This window comes from Amblyomma mixtum, chromosome 7, assembly GCF_055824585.1.
Source record: "Amblyomma mixtum isolate Tamu chromosome 7, ASM5582458v1, whole genome shotgun sequence".
Classification (NCBI taxonomy): Eukaryota; Metazoa; Arthropoda; class Arachnida; order Ixodida; family Ixodidae; genus Amblyomma; species Amblyomma mixtum.
This window is the reverse complement of record NC_143018.1, coordinates 109,981,641-109,999,443: the sequence shown is the minus strand read 5'-3', so window position 1 is coordinate 109,999,443 and position 17,803 is coordinate 109,981,641. Positions and strand designations below refer to the sequence as shown.

Genomic DNA, 17,803 nt, shown 5'->3' with positions numbered 1-17,803 from the left:
GTTTAGAGCCCAGGGGATTTGCTTCTAAGCACTGCTGTGGCGCTCCTGTAGCACTAACGGAAGTCTTACGCATCGGAGGGAGCAGGACCAAAAATCTTCTTACCTTCAGGAGATTTGGGACGCTGAGCGTGCATTACGAGCAAAGCAGTGTGGCCCAGAAGCAGACTCTCTGGGCTCTAAACTTTTGACAAAGGCTGTATGTATCAGCAGCATTTGTTGTACACTTCGCTGATACAATTATCGCCTTCACGTTGTGACTTTGAATTGCATTTCGCCGTAGCTTTTACGTTCCAGAAGAGCGTTGCCTTTTTGCGGGCGGAGGTATCTCTGGAAGGCGGAAGTGAGTGAATCGGTGATGTGTAAGGTCTCTCGGAGGTTTGAGCATGGTGGTTGATAGCGGGAGAGACTTTGACAGGGTGGAGGTAGGTGGGTTGATTAGTGCTGGGTGGTGGCTTCTGAACGATGAAAGCTGATGAAGGGCAAAGGTGGGTGAAAGTGGGTGAAGAGCTTCGGGAGAATGGTTGGTGGCGGGTGAGTATCTGGAGGGTGAAGGTGGGTTGCTCGGTCGTGGGTGGATATGAAGGTGGGCGGTGGTCTTCTGGAGAATTATGGCCTCACACAACACTAGACGGACAGAATTTGAGCATGCGATCACAGTAATGCTAACGCATTAATGTTAAAATCTAAGTGAACCTGTGTGCCAGGACCAAAATGTGCTCCGGCAGGAGTTAACGCTCCTACGGTCTGGCATTAAACGTTGCCTGCTGTAGTAAGAAAAAAAACTCCTTTGCTCTACGAAATTGTCTTGGACATTGAAGATAAATCATGCAAAATTTTATGCATCCAGAAAGCCTATTTACTGTAAATTTACAGTACTTTATGAGAGCGTCTTCCCTAATAAACGACTAAGCGCTAACAAAAATCCTTCACGCTTGTCAGGTCATGGCATTCGTAACTGGCGATACGAAGGACTGGGGTGGCCTTGTGGCCGGAAAAAAATTGTCCTGGCAAGTATCAGAGGACTTGCTCGCGTCCAGCAGCTCTTCCGTGCCATTGGCGAAGACAACAAGAGTAGATCCGGTAGACTTGAACGGTGGCCACTCGCCACCGCTCTTCAGCTTGGGAACGGTCCTGGAGAGAAGGGAAACGCAACCTGTTTCGCAGCGCTTCGGCTGAAGGAGCCCATCTCAGGCGCAGTAACACCTGACAGGCTACTTCGTGTGCAAGGCAATAAACAACTACCATTATATGAGCCACCATCTCACACCATTAAATAAGTTCCCGTTTCGCCCTTTCAGTAGTAAGCTAACCAGGTAACAAGGCAGCCAGTATTGACGGATGCTTTTTCTACAATGGCCGCCAAGGTGGCTCAGTGGCTATTGTGCTTGGCTGCTGACCTGAAATACGTGGGTGCGATTTCGGCCACGGCGATCGAAATTCTATGGAGGCGAAATTCTAGTGGCCCGTGGACTGTGCGATATCAGTGCACGTTGAAGCGCTCGAAGTGGTCGCAATTTCTGGAGCTCTTCACTGAGGCGTCCCCATAGCCTGGGTTGCTTGGGGCGTTAAACCACGTAAGCCAAACCAACCAAACCAACTTTACACTGAAGCCTTGCAGTCCGGATGCGGCGCATGCCCACATGCATGCCTCACCCAGGACATTGTACTCAGCGAAGTGCTTCTTCACTAGTGATTCTCCCAGTGACCGTCTCCGCTTGTTTTTTTACCCCCACAAAAAAAGAAAATTTTCGGTCGCTGTTTTTCAATTCATCCGCCCGTATTACCGTTGACGGCTTGTTGCTTTTCGTCTCACAGTTTTACGCATTCTTGGCAATCGGCCAGAGACCACCTCCTGTCTTCAACACACTTCTCAGTGCTTTTATTTGCTTTGTCTTTTAGTTTGCCTGACAACAACTTTATTATCGCCACTATGCTCAATCCCTATAGCATGTTAGCTTTTCTTCATTTTTAAGCTATGTCACATCTACAACATTATTCAAAACAATGAAAATAAGTTACCGGCCTTGCTGCTTGTAGTGCTAGTACCATCCGTTATTATTTAACTCCGTCTCAACGACGAGCCCTTACAAGCTTAAATCCCTCTTCCGGGGTTCTAAAATAATTTGTAGCTTTAAAATTATAATTTCACAGTTTTGTCGGCTTTGATGTTCATAAGCGATTCAGGCTATGGGAGACACCGCCATGGGAGGGCTTCGTCTGCCACTTGGGGTTCTTTAACCTGCACTGACATCTCACAGTACACGGGTCTCTAGCATTTCGCCTCCATAGAAATGGGACTGACGCGGCCGGGATCTAACGTGAGTCTTTCGGGTAAACAGCCAAGCATCGTACTCACTAAGCCACTGTGGCAGCTGTTAAAAAGTTATGGGTGCACGGAAATATTTAATTGAATTCGTAACAGTGTGGACATGCATTGCACGCATCCTCTCCTCTAGAAATATTTCTGAATGCAACTGGTAAATTGCAACTTTAATTGCAACTGTAAATTAACTCGTCATGGTAAATTTCAGTTTAAATTCCATGATGTTCCCCTCTTGTTATCATTTTTTGGCTGTGTAGAAGCCTGAAATAAAAGCAATACTTATGACTTCAAGAACTGTTCACTCCCTTGCCTAGTAGTCTCCTCCCTCCAGGCGCTTTTCCAAATTAACATTCTGCTTTCTTTTAACGTTCTTTTTGATCAGTCCCACTGCATGAGCCACTCTGAATGAGATGGCCCCACCTGTTAGTGGGACTATGCTTTACCTTTGTCATATATGCCTTATCGTACCTCTCGTAAATATCCGCAATAAGTAAAAAGGGAGAGGTGAGTTTCTGGTTGTTTGCTAAACCTTCGACAAGGAGACTGACAAGTCCTCTTGTCAAAACGTTGGTAAGCACCCAGAGGTTCCGTGCTCTGTTATTTACTTCGTGTTTTCAAGAAACATATTGGCTGCCCCATCTCCACCATGGACCCTTCGTGCATGACCTGTTTTAGAGCGATAGCGTTAAGGGCCCCGTGTCGCAGAAAAGCTGGTGTCGTCGTCGGCGGCGTTGACCGTGGGCGAGAAATCCAAGAAACATTAAAAAAATAAAACGGAGTAGTAAATTGGTCGAGTGCCAGATGAGCACGCCAACCACTCCGCCACGCCAGCTCGATGGTTTGGAATCAACAAAGACGCGTCTAGTGAATGAAGGGTTGTCTTAGAAGGGTGCTTTAGAGACATTTACTGTGGTGTATATAAGTAATTATGAGCATGGAAATTACAGAAGTCGCAGTTAAGCGAGTAGCAAAGTACGTTTCCGCTTATTTTTCATATCGCTTGGCGCGCAGGTAGCGCCATCAGGCGGCGTCCACTGAAACCACTCCCTCCTCCTCGCAATGTATACGCAATCGCCCCAACAGATAGCGTGCGACGGCAGCGCCTCCCGCTCTTCTCGTTCGGGTGCAGTGGGGCCGTACGGAGACGCAGAAAACACGCGGTGAGCGGCCAACAACGCAGCACACATCCAAGGCGCGTTCACCACGAAGCTTGCGGCTTGCTGTCCGTTGGTTCGGAGCGGGAGCTATATTGGCGTTCGTGGCATCGGGTTTTTAGATTTGTACATCGGGCAAGACATCGCGCAGAACTGGCGATGGCCTTCCGTGGGCTCCCTGGCAGCGTTGCAAAACACTGTCGCATTCCGCTCTTAAAGACAAAGCTTAAGCGTCCTCCAAATTTTGACAGTGTCATGTTAAATTATTTGGGTTTCTTATCTCTCCATTTGTCCATATCACTAATATAATTTATTTTACGTCTTGTTGATTTGATGTTTTATTTCGAGATTTTAGTTTTCCTTTTGTATGAATGCGGTGGTGACTCTCCTGTGCTCTTCCACAGGCACTTCTCCCTTCCTGTCTTTTGCACCTTTTATGGCATGCCTTTTGTAGGAAGCCATCCTGGCTTTCAACACTCAGCCCAGACAGAAAACCGTTCAACCTGATCTCCGGCCTTGATGAATAGTAAACTAGGATTTAAGAACTGCGTCACGTCTGCATCTATCAGATGTACTGCATGTGTATATTATAGGACTCTGGTTTATTCGTGTACTTCCTTTTGCAGAAATTCTGAATTTTCACAGCACACAGCTGCAACGTTACAAATCCCACAACAGGTGATTATCAAAGGGTTTCTGCAGCTTTTATAACTCGGGCCAGTGCAATCACGCTTGGGAAATTAAGAATATTATGCTATCTTTATTTTAATTATTCACTTATTATGAATTACTTTTATCGAAATTCATCGTCCACGCTCGGCTGCATCCGCCATGCTACAGTGTTTTCGGCTGTAGTTCTAATAATTAACCCTGATGAAGGGCTTATTGATAAAACAAACGCAAAAAGCAAGAAGACCATACGCGAACTCAACTATAACCGCAATTTAAAACGAGAATGAAAATAAACAGCTAAATCAAAAAAGCGTCTCTCTAAAGGCTCAGTACGAACACTTTAGTTTTGATGATTAAGCGCTAAAATTCAATGCATCAGATATGAAAATCAAAATTTATTTTGAAGGTTTGGAACATGCACTAACTGTCTCACTTCCCGGCGGACACCTCAACCACTGCGTACCCGGGACTTGTAGAGGGAATAAAGTAAACAGTCCAAAGACGAGGCGGAGAACGCGGTCTCCGTGCTCACCCGTTCACCAGAAACGCTGCGATTGCCGTCATGTCCAGAACAGGTTCGAAGAGTGCCTTTTCTGTCCCGTCGGCAATGTAGTGGTGGCCCTGCTGCCGGGCGCTCTTCGCCAAACGCTGCGTATCGCAGCCCGACATCAGCGCGGCCAGCAAGCGCACAATGTCCTCCTCCCTTTTTGGCTCGAACAACTTGAGGACGTTCTTGTGGGCGGGAGTCTGATCCAGGAAGAGATACTCCAGCGTGTAATCGTAGAGATAGATCAGCGTGGCTGCGCAGCCCTTCTCCACGGCGGGTTTCTTGACGTGCTCCCTGAAGAAGGCTCGCACCTGCAACACAACCCAATCGTCCGTGCGTCAAGGTCCCAAGCTCTACTTCAAAAATGTTTAGTTTGCGAGGAAATAAATATGCCCTCAACGATCAAAGAAGGCACTGCAAACACGGTAGGCACTGCAGCACGAAGGCTGGAGAGACTAACTCAAAAGTTATGGGTACTGGACAGCGTGAGTAATTAAGCACACAGCAAAGGGAGCGACAGTGTTTGGTCCATTCCCTTCCAGTATCCTCGTCATAATTGTGCCATTCAGTATACCATGTGTTTCACCTAAGAGGTTCTGCAATTTTTAAAAATAGGCTTATTTATTTATGAATTTTTTTTTCGGCATAGCATTCTCATCGGTGTAGCCTATCAGAAAACAGCTACGACTTACTAATTAGTAGGTTGCGTAACTAATATTGAGCAGTTAAATCCTTAACTAATGCTGCTCGTCTCTTTATTCACTGAGGGCGCGTAGCACACAAAGTCATATCAACATCAGTTTTTATAATTTCGACAACGCTGTTGCCCTTGGCGCTATGGCTCTACAAATTTTGCCAACATCGCACCAAAATACTTGCACTTTAGAAAAGCTTGCAGACAAAACAGCCTCTCCAGTGCATGCAACTCGTCAACAAAGCGAAAATTCTTTGCGCTGCAGCGCCAAGAGTAACTGCGTTCTCGAAATTTTGCAAACTGGCATGCATATTACTTGCGGTGGGCTACACAGCTCTCAATAAATAAGGAGATACAGAAATAGTTAAAGTTAACTGCTGAACATTAATTAACAAGCCTATTAGTTGGCATGTCTCAGCTGTATTCTAATGCGCTACACATCAAAAGGCACCCCGCAGCACTCGTCTGCTCTTTATAAACCAGAAGTGGTCGAGCGAACTTTTCCTTTTTCTTTTTTATTGCATGTATAGGCGTGCGTGCGTGTGTGCCCATCATTCCAGTGCGCATTCAAAACTTTGAAGGTTGTGCGCTGCTTCGCTAGCAGTCACCACAGCCTACTACAACGGTCAGACACGCAGAGTTCATGCTGCTCAGGACGCTCTACCAGCGTCAGTAAAAACGTTTCCCGGGAAGGGAAGTAATAAAAAATTAGTGGACGCGTAGGCGATGCTAACCTGGTTTGGACACAGCGCAAGGATTTCGCCGGGCTCGCGAAGCACGACCCAGCACGACAACACATTTTCCGCACGAAATGAAACTTATTAGTCGCGATGTTTAAAGTCTCTTCGTTCAAGGCGCGCGCCGCTAATTTGCGAAGTGCCCTAGAGCACTCCGAGAGTGCCACTGAGCCTGCTGAATTCGGCAATGGAACAGTTCTCTGGAGCAGCTGTATTTACTGCCAGACCAGCGGTAATGGGTACCGACCCAAGCTTTAGGGCGTAAATCAACTTGCCGAGCCGACAACCTCCTTAACGACGCCACGCCCGCTAAATTTAGCGGTCGAACTCTGGTGCAACTGTAGGCGTTGCCAGACCAAGCGTTACGGTGCACATCAACTTCGCAAGCCGGCGAGCTCCTTAAGCTATAGGTTAAAATGAGCGCATGCCCCAAGCCACACCTCCGCAATATCAACACCGGCGATGACTTCGCCTGCGCTCAGTGGAGCGTTCTTGTGCCGCCATTGGTACTGGTCCCACTGCGGCACGAAGCGGAAGGTGATGTTAGCAGCTGCCGTAAGAAGGTCTGCTACGCTGGCGGCCTCGAAGCACGACCTCCACTTCGTGGCGTCTTCTGCGCAGCCCAATGCGGTGGCCAGCTCTGACCAGCTGTCCGCTTCTTCCTGCACCGCAAAACGAACCGTTTCGTACGATTTCGAGTGAAATTCCCTTCTCACAGAACACTTGTCCCCTTTGGTGGCAAATGGAAAAAGATTAATATAGTCTCGCTGTTTGTGGGTAGGACAAACGTCCTTAAAGGGAGGCTTCCTTCCCCGCACATGTAGTGGCTTGAACAGTTCTTCACACGGTCAACATCGAGAGGCAAACTCAGAAATAGCGTACACCTCGCAGCACTTCCTATTTTAAGAAAACCGCCGCCACGCTGCAGACATGCCGCAAACTAACACAGGAAACCAGCGGCTCGGAGCCTTGTTTGCTGCATTCCGTGCGGGCTTCGCTAGCACATTTTAACGCTTCGGCCAACATTTTTGAAAAATGTATTTCAGGAGCATTGCTACATGAATGACTGCGCGCTTACGATACAATAGCCGCTAAAAGTCAAGTCACTGCGTTAGTTTTCTGGTGCCAACTGCAAGTAAAGAGAAATCATCTGTATACAAATTCCCACACTGTAGTGGGACGCTTGTAGGATCGCGAAAGCAGTTCTTATCAGGTTCTGATACGGTGAGGCGCCGCGTGCTAGCCACAGCTGGACCGGGCTGAGCACCGCGTGCATGCGCACGTGTGGCTGGTCGCATTGGCGGCTCGCCGGCGCACGCTCGCCGACAGGCCGACTATGTGTTCGGTCGCAGCCGTACAGATATTTACATGCCCCATAACACGAGGTGAGGCCTCACAGGCAACACTCACCCACAGAAGAGGAGCTTCTCGAAAAGAAATATTGACGACTACAACAGAATCTACAAGCCGCCCGACCGCGGCGACTCCGCGAAACGGGCGATGTAAAAGAGCAGCGCCAACAACAGATTCAGGAAGCCGTCGTATAAAGGAGGGCCCGCGGATCCACCTAGTAACAAGAGGCGAGGCTCGATAGTATGTATGAATTTAGGCGCCGTTGCGTGCCGGAACAAGCCTCTAATGTCGGGTCCGTTGCTTGCTTTACAAAGCGCTTCATGCAAGACGAGTTCGCACTGCCGTACCGCGTGTGCGGTAGTGTGTGGCTCACGTCGGACCTTATGTGTGCACAAGATATACACCACGAGATGGCCTCTCCACTTTCTCAACAATATGGTGATGAACTCGACATTCTCAAGAGACAACAGGAGGCTCTATTCCGCTCCACACCAACAGGTAAACGCGGGAGAAGCCTTCTGGCAGGAGTTAGAGAAAAAAATGGCTGAGGCTTAACTTGGTTAAGCCTGGAGAATGCGAAGCATCATCGTGTCGCGTAATTTGGAGGCGCACAACCACAGCGACGGCGCGAGGTGGGCCCCCGTTTCTGCACTGTCGTGACGTCATCGTGTAACGTGGTGTGACGTCATGTATCACGTGATTTGGAGGCGCACAACCACAGCGATGGCGCGAGGTGGGCCCCCGTTTCTCTACTGTCGTGACGTCATCGTGTCACGTGGTGTGACGTCATGTATCACGTGATTTGAAGGCGCATAACCACGGTGAAGGGCTGAAGTGGTAGCTAAAGTAGTATGCTTCGCTTAAAAAGCCCGTAACCAAACCTGCGCAAATACAGCTTAATGTATAGAAACGCATTCCATTGATGCGGGCAGGCATTGACGCTGTACCAAGTAAAGTGGGAGTTCTTGGGCATAACAAGCAACAGAAACTACACGCGTCAAACGAGAAAAGTGCGAAGCAGCCTTGTCCAGCTGAGACATATGCAAGGATGATTAAGCGAGTCAGGGAGGCAGCAAAAGCTACTGACGTCTTGAACTGAGGATGCCGCCCACCGGATTCCAGCAAAACCTCTGGGTTGAAAAAAGCTTTCCTCGCTATATACCTCAACAGAAAATTTCAGTACCTTCGCACTTTCCTCCACGTGCATGGGTACTTTAAACAACTAGAATATTCCCAGACTCTATCGAAGTAACGGCTTCACGTACCCCCAGAAGTCACCCCATTTACCAACGCTTAACATCACTTAGCAACTTGGCGTCCAGCCTCAGCACATATCCCATTCAAGCTCATCAGGCGTCTCATGTACGGCGGGCACTTCGGCATCGTCGGCCAAATCGTCGAAGACATGGTGCAGTCGTTACCGCCGAATGTCACTGACGACAAGAGCATAAATGCGAACCTGAAGATGTAAGTGATGAAGTCAGTGTATGGTCGAGGTATTGTGCTGAAGTGCGACGTCAACGTGCGGTTGAAACTCCTTTGTAATCTCACTGTATAGCACAACACCACGTTACCAGAGGGGGCCGTCGAAAAGGGCTACAAAGAGTTGTGTGAGTCCGAGGAAATTAAAGCCGTGGAGGGGCTTGAATAAAATGCTGACATTGCGGATTTCGTCAAGGAGAATCACGCGCAGCGCTACATGCAAGACGCCGAATTCGAAGTGCGAAAGGATGCGGTTTATGTCAGACCTCTCTTGCGTACAAGCTCGACACCACAAGATACTTTCATTGCATCGTTGTGTTCGGAGTGAGTATCGTAGGTATCATGACGAATGCTCTCGCACTTCATTGACATCCAGTACAGCGTATCCTCGGCATTTTTATGCGTTAGCATTAGAACCCCCGTTGGAATAATCTTTGCGTTCGGCCCCCCGTTCGTCCGTCTTAAAGGTGCAGTGAAGAGGAATCTGAACTCGTCTTTTTGCCGCGGGAACTCGATCTACACGTTCCGAGTATTCTCAGAAACTTCGACTTATTGCCCTGTGTGGCCGAGTTGCCTAATTAAATCGAATGAACGCCCGGCTCCCGCCTTTATTTTTTTAATTCTCCCCGTGCGGTGGGCAGAGTCGACCAACGCGGGGAGTGCTTTTCAGCCAGCTCTGTGGAGGCTTTGCTTTCGCTTTATTTTGTTTTTTTGGGTTTCCATGAATAAATAGTTTCATTCGCAGATAATAAAGCCTCAAAATAAGCCCGCAGAAATAAAATTCCGCGCGGACTATTTGCTACTACGGATTACTACGTATTCATTCATTCATTCATTCATTCATTCATTCATTCATTCATTCATTCATTCATTCATTCATTCATTCATTCATTCATTACTCCGCCGATGGCAGAGGGGCAAGCCGCCACGGGACTGGGTGAAAGGCACTCCACGCGTTGGTCGACTCCGCCCACCGTACGGGGAGAATTAAAAAAAAAGGCGGGAGCTGGACGTTGATTCAATTTAATTAGGGAATTGGGGCACACAGGGCAATAAATCGATGTTTTTAAGAATGCTCGAAACGTGTAGATCGAGTTCCCGCGGCAAAAGGACGAGATCAGATACCTCTTCAGTGCACCTTTAAGTCTCGGATGGCAGGTGTCAAAGTGGAGAGAGCGAGACCTGCATCTAAACTTTCAAGGTAGGGAGATTAGAGACGAAGGGACGGTTCGAGGCGACTAGTCCAGCCTCGGGGCCAAAACAATCAGGGCTGGAACCCGACACAGCCTTGGCCGTTTATTACCCAATAGCGACCCAATAGCGTTAAGGCTCCCGTTGCACAGAAAACCAAGCGTCGCCGGGGTTTTGACCAAAAATTAGGTGTTGTAGGGTGGCTCAGTTGCCCAGCCTGTCTGTCGACACGGTGTGGCCACCCGGTAGTCAACCTGAGGTACAAAATTCTAATCGACCACGCCCAAACCGCCATGGTAAAAAAATGGCCCGAAGAAGCAAATTAGGTGGGCCACCCAAGTCACGTGACCTTTTGGCGTCATCACAACCTGTCCACCGGATTGCGAGCGAACTGACCACCGTGGCAGGTGGCAGTTAAATTAATGAATGGCCGCGAGGAGAAACATGGGTCACGCAAGCCCCCCCAGAGGCGACGCCTGCCATCGCAGGGCAGTGGGGCGTGCCTTTGCCGCTGCATCATTGCGCAAGGAGTGGTGTGATGACCCCAAGGGGTCTACAAATGTAAAATTGAGAGTCGCGAATACCGAATGCATGGGCATTCGCGAAATCTCGTCATACCCTTAAGGCCCCCCCCCCTTTAGTTTAGTGTCCCCTTTAGTTTTAATGTGCCAGCACAAACGCCCCCACTCACCGATTTCGCCAATCTGGAACCTGCTTGGCATTGCAAACCGATTCTCGAAGCGACAGCTAAGTGAAAACCAAAATTCTAGCGCACCTAATTCGCATTTGATCCAACCCGCTAAATGATCAGTCATATTTTAGTCTTTATTGTTCCTCTCTTCCTATACCCACTTCCATCCCGCTTCACCGTCCAGATAAGCTCCTTCATTTGAGTGAAGCCTCGGCTTAGAGTAAAAGGATTCAATGGAGTACAAGCATCAAACATATAATTAAGAGTAAATCAAAATACTTTTGCCGCATTTTATGTCGTGATAGACCCGTAATGTTTACACTAAAATTCACCAATCTGTAGAGTGGAGTCTACAGCAGTTTTTTCCTGCATGTTCTTTCGGGAAACAAGACAGATGAGACCAAACAATGCCAGGACTTGCCGTGTTCGTGGGCAGCACAGATCCGGGCAGCGGTCCCTCCAGCACAGCTCGCACGCAGCTGAGGTTGAGCGACATGACCGCGTTGGCGAGCAGGTAGGCACCGGAGCCATGGCCCACCACCATCAGCCTCGCAGGGTCGGCGCGGAATGCAGCGGCGTTCGACAGAGCCCACTGCACTGCGACTCTGGTGTCGTTCAGGGCCAGGTCCCCTTGAAACCCCACCGAAACCCTGGGCCCAAGGAATCCCAGCGCTCCAAGGCGCACGTTTGGTGACATCACCACCAGACTACCTGCAGAGATCATCTGGCAGTTGAAGCATTTTTACACCCCGTCCATGCACGCTTGAGTCGAATAGATCGTCTTCTTGTAGGTACTATCGCGCTCAATATGAGTTGCAACGCGCGGTCATCGACCGGGGCTCGTTCCGTGGTGTGCCTCCTCCAAACAGTCGCTCGGAATTCTGGGAGAAACTGCTGTTCCGGGAAACAACAGCACCCCCTTTCAGGAAAAAGTTTCTCCCAGAATTCCGAGCGACTGTTTGGAGGAGGCACACCACGGAACGAGCCCTGGTCGATGACCGCGCGTTGCAACTCATATTGAGCGCGATAGTACATTCCTACCGACGCTCTGTGCGATGAGTTGGCGGTGACTGCGCTTCTGAGCGGGGGTTAGCCAATGAGAGTAGTGTTTCTTGCACCGGCCCCAGCATTCAAGGTTGCGTTTTTACTTCAAGAATCCTGCTGCAAACTTACGACACATGATAGGAAACTGATACAGACCACCAGAATGCACATGCATGCTCATAAAGCAATAGTCATTCGCTCTTCGCAGATCCTGTACACTCGCCTTTTCGGAGGCACCAACTACTCTGTTCCGACCAGCCTCTTGTAGGATATCGATAGTAGATGTGGAAGTGAAAAACGGCGTTAACGAACACTCAGTACAATGCACGGGAGGGCAGTGGTGACAGTTTCATGTCAATGGAGGAGCCCAGTGGCAGGTATATACGCCGAATAGATATGCGGGCGGTTTTTGAAGAGTTCACTGTTGTAAAAACAGCGAAAATTAATGGCAATCCATTTCTCTCCGTACTTGTTCTGATTTTATTTTATTGCTGCTGCTTTTCTAGGAGACGCCGGGAACTTCCCATCCATGTTCTTGCCCACCAAGACCAAGTCCTCTCGAAATCCAGCATCAATTCCTCTGCACACCGCTAGACCAGAAGCAACTGTGCGAGGTTCCTGGCAGAGGACTAGTTTAGGGAGTGGCTGGAACATGCTTCTGCCATAAAACTCGAGCTAGTTGAGGTACATTCACAAGTAGAAAAGAGAGTTAAGAGCGCAAAAAACACAAAGAAGAGAAGTTCACAAGACCCGCGCTCAGAGATGCTTCGTGCGATTACACCAATAAACAAGAAAGGTAGTCTTACAGACTTGAGAAATTATGGGCTGGTAACCTTACTATACGGTCCGAAAAAGCTATTTGCAGAAACAATCGCGAATACAAGCAGCGAAACAAAGAAAAGAACTCGCTAGGCTTTAAAAAGGGGCTCGACAATTGAGCACATGCTCTGCGTCAAACACTATAACTAAAGTATACAATATAGCCGGGACTTCTTACAGCCTCCATAGATAAGTATTTCATACTGCGGAAACACCAGCATTCAAGCAGGTACTGGGCAACAAGGACGTGACGAAGGCATATGTAAATGCGCAAGAAAGTATCTACAAACAATGAGCAGGCTGTCATCGTCATCTACAGCAAAAGGCATAGTGTAGCAATCAAGAATGTTGTTACGGAAACGCAACCTCTCCACTGGTGCTCACCGTGTTTTTACGAGATATTCAGAGGATTGTATTGAGATAAGCTGTGATAGCAGTGGAGAATACTTTTGACACCTTCGATTTGTTGACGAGTTTCTCTTATTCACTCAGGGGAGAAATTACGGTGGACGATTGAGGACGTAAACACTCAAGTCAATGGGAGTAAATATTATTTATTCCAAAACTAAACTAATGTCTAGCGGTGCGAGGAAAGAGCAACTAGTTTGCGATATGTAGTGAAGTTCTGGAAGTAAGAACGGAGTATATCTACCTTAGGCAAGTAGTAACCGCCGGTCTAGAACGCGACTATGAAATATTCAAGAGGATAAATATGTGGAGTGGATTCTCAACGTGCTCGCCAGTCATAAATATTACGCCACCCAACTCCTTCAAAACGAAAGGATCTGACAGTCCTGTATCTTACCTGTACTCGCCTAAGAGCCAGAAGCGTCCAGTCTAACAAGTAGGCTTGAAATTAGAATTTAGTTACACGCATCTGCCTATGCAAATGAAAGATTGGAAGAGAGTGGATTATGAAACGCAGAAGAGTTAGTGATGCTCTTGTTCAAATCAAGAAGAAACGTGCATGTGTAGAGAAAAGAACAGGTAACAGATGGCAGTAGAATAGAAAAGAGTAGATTTGAAGAGACGTTACACGTGTCGGGGTGGCGGAATGTCAGCTGGGCCGAGGAAATTAGGAAATTTGCGGGTATAAGTGGCTGCAGCTTGCACAGGACCGGGCGCTTAACTGGATGAAATTGAGAAGTCCGTCACTTTTCCTGAATCTGGATGGGAGGGTGACAATGATAGTAATGACGATGATGACGAGCAGCTCCTATTCACGACAGACCTGTTACACTTTGAAGGTTCGCTTTGTTTCGCGGTCCCCCTAAGCTCAATTCCACTGCAGCAGTAGCGTTGAAGAACGTCACCTTTAGCGGCCAGCAGTTCCCATTCGCCGACGTTGTTGGAGCCCCGCGAGAACCAGTCAGCCGTCAGTGCCAGCACCAGGGGCCTCAAGGCGCCGTCCGGTGGAGGCTGGGCCGGGGCCCACACGTTCACGTGCAAGCAGTCTTCACTGCCCACTAGGAGACCTCCGACCAGCTGGGCGCAAGGGGATCCCACCGGGCTGACATCAACCGATGAGCGGCCGGAGGCGATTCGTGGATCGGCCGGGCTGAAGCGCATCCCGGGCGCGGCGTACGCCACACCCAGCCAGCGGTCTAGCACCACGCCGCCCACGTCCACCTTGCTCCCCTTCAGCTGCCCGGATGTCGTGTTCACCTGTTCATGACCCGCAAGCACCCACACGGCATTATCAACGACATTGAGTGAAATGTATTTTATTTCACAACATAATTCTCTTTGTTATCCGCTTTCAGCTACCATGTGGCGCCAAAGAGCGATCACTAAACATTTTTCTATCCCATGAGTCAGTATGAGCAAATTGGACTTCTGTGCAAGTTGGCAGTTCGAAGCGAAGAAAGACGGACGAGCGCTGACTGAGAATTCAAGGTTTTATTCCAGGAGGATACTCGAGCAACACACCACATATTTAACCATGTACATAAAAGGCTAGGACGACTTCCTAGCACTTTAAAGCTAGCGAAAGATGCTATTATTTTCATTGTTTGCACGGTCTAGGTGGATTGACTCCCCTTTCAAAGCACAAACAATTTGCTTTTTAACTTCCGCAATATCACTCATTGGAGTTCTCAGGTTTAAGATATCACTCATTGGAGTTTTTAGATTCATCATCATCAACAGCATGGCGACGCCACCTGCAGGGCAAATGCCTCTCCCCTGTCTCCCCAATTAATCTGTCATTTGCGAGCTGCGGCTACCGAATCGCTGCAAATTTCTTATTGCCGTCCGTCCACCTACCTTCCCGGAGTCCCCTGCTACTGGTATGGGCACCTGTAACTCCTCCGAATTAATCCTAAAACATCCAGGCAACGAGTAAGCCCTCCACTCGCTTTGATGAGGAAAGAACGCGGATTTCTTTCGTGGGCGTGTGTGACCACATCTTGACCTTGAAAGGCCCCTACCATAAGAAGCGCCTGAACACTCCGTCTCCTCTGTATGTATCCTCGTGCTTATATTTACTGTACTATCCAAAACCAAGTCTACCACCAACATGCACTACCGTGAATAGGATTTGCTGCACGGGATGAAAGGTTGTGTTCTGTTTTAGGGCTTTAACAGGGCGCCAAAAACACTCAGCTCTGCATGTTTACAGTACTCCCAGATATTCACTACAAGCCGGCGGTATATGCATGCCTCCTACACTGAGCGGGCAGCGGCTTCTGCAGTGGTTTTCGCATTTACCTATTCGCGCTTCAGTTATCTGGTGCTTGGCGGGGTTTTTTTTCGGCTGAGGGAATTGAAATTTTGACGAATGCGGCGCTTTGAACAGATATTGCGGTCAAGGAAAGTTTGCAGCGTTTGCTCACCTGTTTCCAGACCTGATAGCCTCGTACGTGTAGTATAATTTGCGTTATTCGGGCCCCGACATTTTTGTGTCCGAACGATATGCGTACATTGCGGCTATGCAAACGTCCCCGGTTGCTGTCGAGCTATGTGCCCTAGTTTATGGCCTGACTCTCAACTTTTCTCGTCACATATATGGGGAGAAAAAATGAATCAACAACAAACGCTATGGTCTTATAGGGTGCAGACTGCTTTTCCTGATTAATTATTTTCATTCTATGCCCATAGTCAAGTCCAGCTTTTTTATGCGAGGGTCTCAATTGAAAACGCTTCTCCCTGGAGTCATATTTAAGAGCTGCAAAGTGAGAGGCTAACAAATAATCTGACTAAGCACTGTGAGATATAAGGAGGCATTTACGACTGCTTAAGCTGAATGTGAAACGATTGTCACATCGTGAGCACTGTTGCGAGGTTCAATAAAGATTCCTTGCTTTCTAATAACATACCAGGCTATTCCTTCCCAGACTGTCGTAAGAAAACGCATATACTAAGTTTACCTTTATTCGGCACAAAAGAATAACGCAGTTTTGTGGCTTAAGGGGTGAGTGCTCGCCTCGCAATTTGAAGGTCATTGATTCACTTCTCCGCGCCTTTGGAAGAACTTTTATTTCTTTTTCTTTGCTGTCGACGTCACTATCTTATGGTCTGCTGCTGACTTCATGCGTGAACATGGTGACATCACTAACGCTTTCGGTGCCATGGACGGCGACGGACGGCGACGGACGGAGACCTACACCAGATTTTGTGCTGATGGGACATATAAGTTTTCACATTTGTAAAATAGTCCCTCTCCCCGGATGCACTGCTTCCTTTGCTATTGGAGAGCCTTGAGTTGATAGCATCCCGATGACAGCACATCTCTAGCTATTTCTTTATCCCAAAACCGGGCTAAAAGTGTGCGAGTTTCAAGAGCTCGCAGCAGTACAGTGTTCTGACTTACACAGTGCTCACGCACGCGAAAACTCAGACGCCCTTCGCTTACCTCGGGTGTACCCGGAACTATGTTTTCGGAGAGTGGGAGATGCGCTCCGGTAGGTTGACTGGTGGTTGTGATTTGATCCTGGAATAAAGGAATGGTGGCAATGTCAAAAACTTTTGTGTTCTTTCTGCTTCTTTACAGCGTGTCCCGGATAGTAAAAAAGTAAAACCCCAATTGTAGGAATCAGGATGAACCGAAATACCGCTTATAACCGATTACAGCTATTCCATCGGCATTACGGGAGCTAATACGTTCTTTATGGTGAATTGGACTAGCCATTTCCAGCCAATAGCGCATACTGCCATTTTAACACCCCCTCCCCCCCCCCCCCCCTTTTTTTATTGCTGCCAGCGAAAAGCGTGCTCCGAATACAAGTTGAGTTCAGTCGAGTCGGAGATTAGTTGCTTTCTTTGACAACGTTCTTCTATGTATGCGAAGTGCTTGTTATCGGGTTCACAGCGTATTTGACGCAGATATCGTTGACAGCAATGAACGCATCGAAGGTATCATTTTGAGCATACCAATAAACGCAGCCGCATCAGCAGGGTTCGCTATTCCTTGAGGACAGGCGAAAGATCGTTCGGGGCTTGAGCCTGACACCACGGTGATCCCACTTTCAAGCGTAATTTAAGTCATGCAATTCTAAATACTTGTGCTCATAACGTTCATCGGGATATTAAAAAAAAACATGCTTTTTATTGGCCTTTGTCCATTTTCACGCTGAAATGCAGCCCAAAGGGCACCACAGCACCCGAAGATTAGCGAATTCTCGATACTCAAGTAGCTGACGAAATGAATAAAAAACATTAAATAATGACGAGAACAATTAAACAACTCTTCAAAAAAACAAAGAGCATAGGGCGCATACAAAAGAGAAAGCGTGATGACCGATAAAAGGAAAACCTGTTTAATCATTTTAAGCCCTACACAAACTTCTTCGCCAGGTCCGCCCTGATTGTCGACTTGGAGTAATCGATTTCTCATTTAATGGCAAGGACAAAATCATTAGCAAAAATCACACCCGAGTACTTACTCACTGCTTTTACCTATGCTGTCAAGTCGGTGTGGTCAGCAAAGAGACTTCGTTTAGTGAACTTGCTTTATTGGGGTGGAAAAACAAACGCACCGCACCGTAAAGAAAGTTACATTAGCGACGTATAGCACGACACCAGTACCTTTTGTAGGCGTGCGTCTACGATGGCAAAAAGGCTCGCTATGCCATTGTGCTCGCTTGGCTAAGAGAGCC

At 48.1% G+C, this 17,803-nt stretch overlaps 1 protein-coding gene across 1 annotated transcript in view; it reads right to left on the bottom strand.

Moving 5' to 3' along the window:
- Window positions 1-276: 276 nt before the first annotated feature.
- The window catches only part of LOC149337190 (uncharacterized), a 38,308-nt gene continuing 20,781 nt past the window's right edge, over window positions 277-17,803 (bottom strand). Inside the window, exons 5-10 of the mRNA XM_089554341.1 lie at window positions 16,561-16,638; window positions 14,021-14,372; window positions 11,266-11,555; window positions 6,568-6,789; window positions 4,682-5,007; window positions 277-1,131 (exon numbers count right to left, since the gene is read on the bottom strand). Coding sequence (XP_089410467.1) covers window positions 936-1,131; window positions 4,682-5,007; window positions 6,568-6,789; window positions 11,266-11,555; window positions 14,021-14,372; window positions 16,561-16,638 — 1,464 coding nt within the window. The 3' untranslated portion in view covers window positions 277-935. The remainder of the gene's footprint in view (window positions 1,132-4,681; window positions 5,008-6,567; window positions 6,790-11,265; window positions 11,556-14,020; window positions 14,373-16,560; window positions 16,639-17,803) is intronic.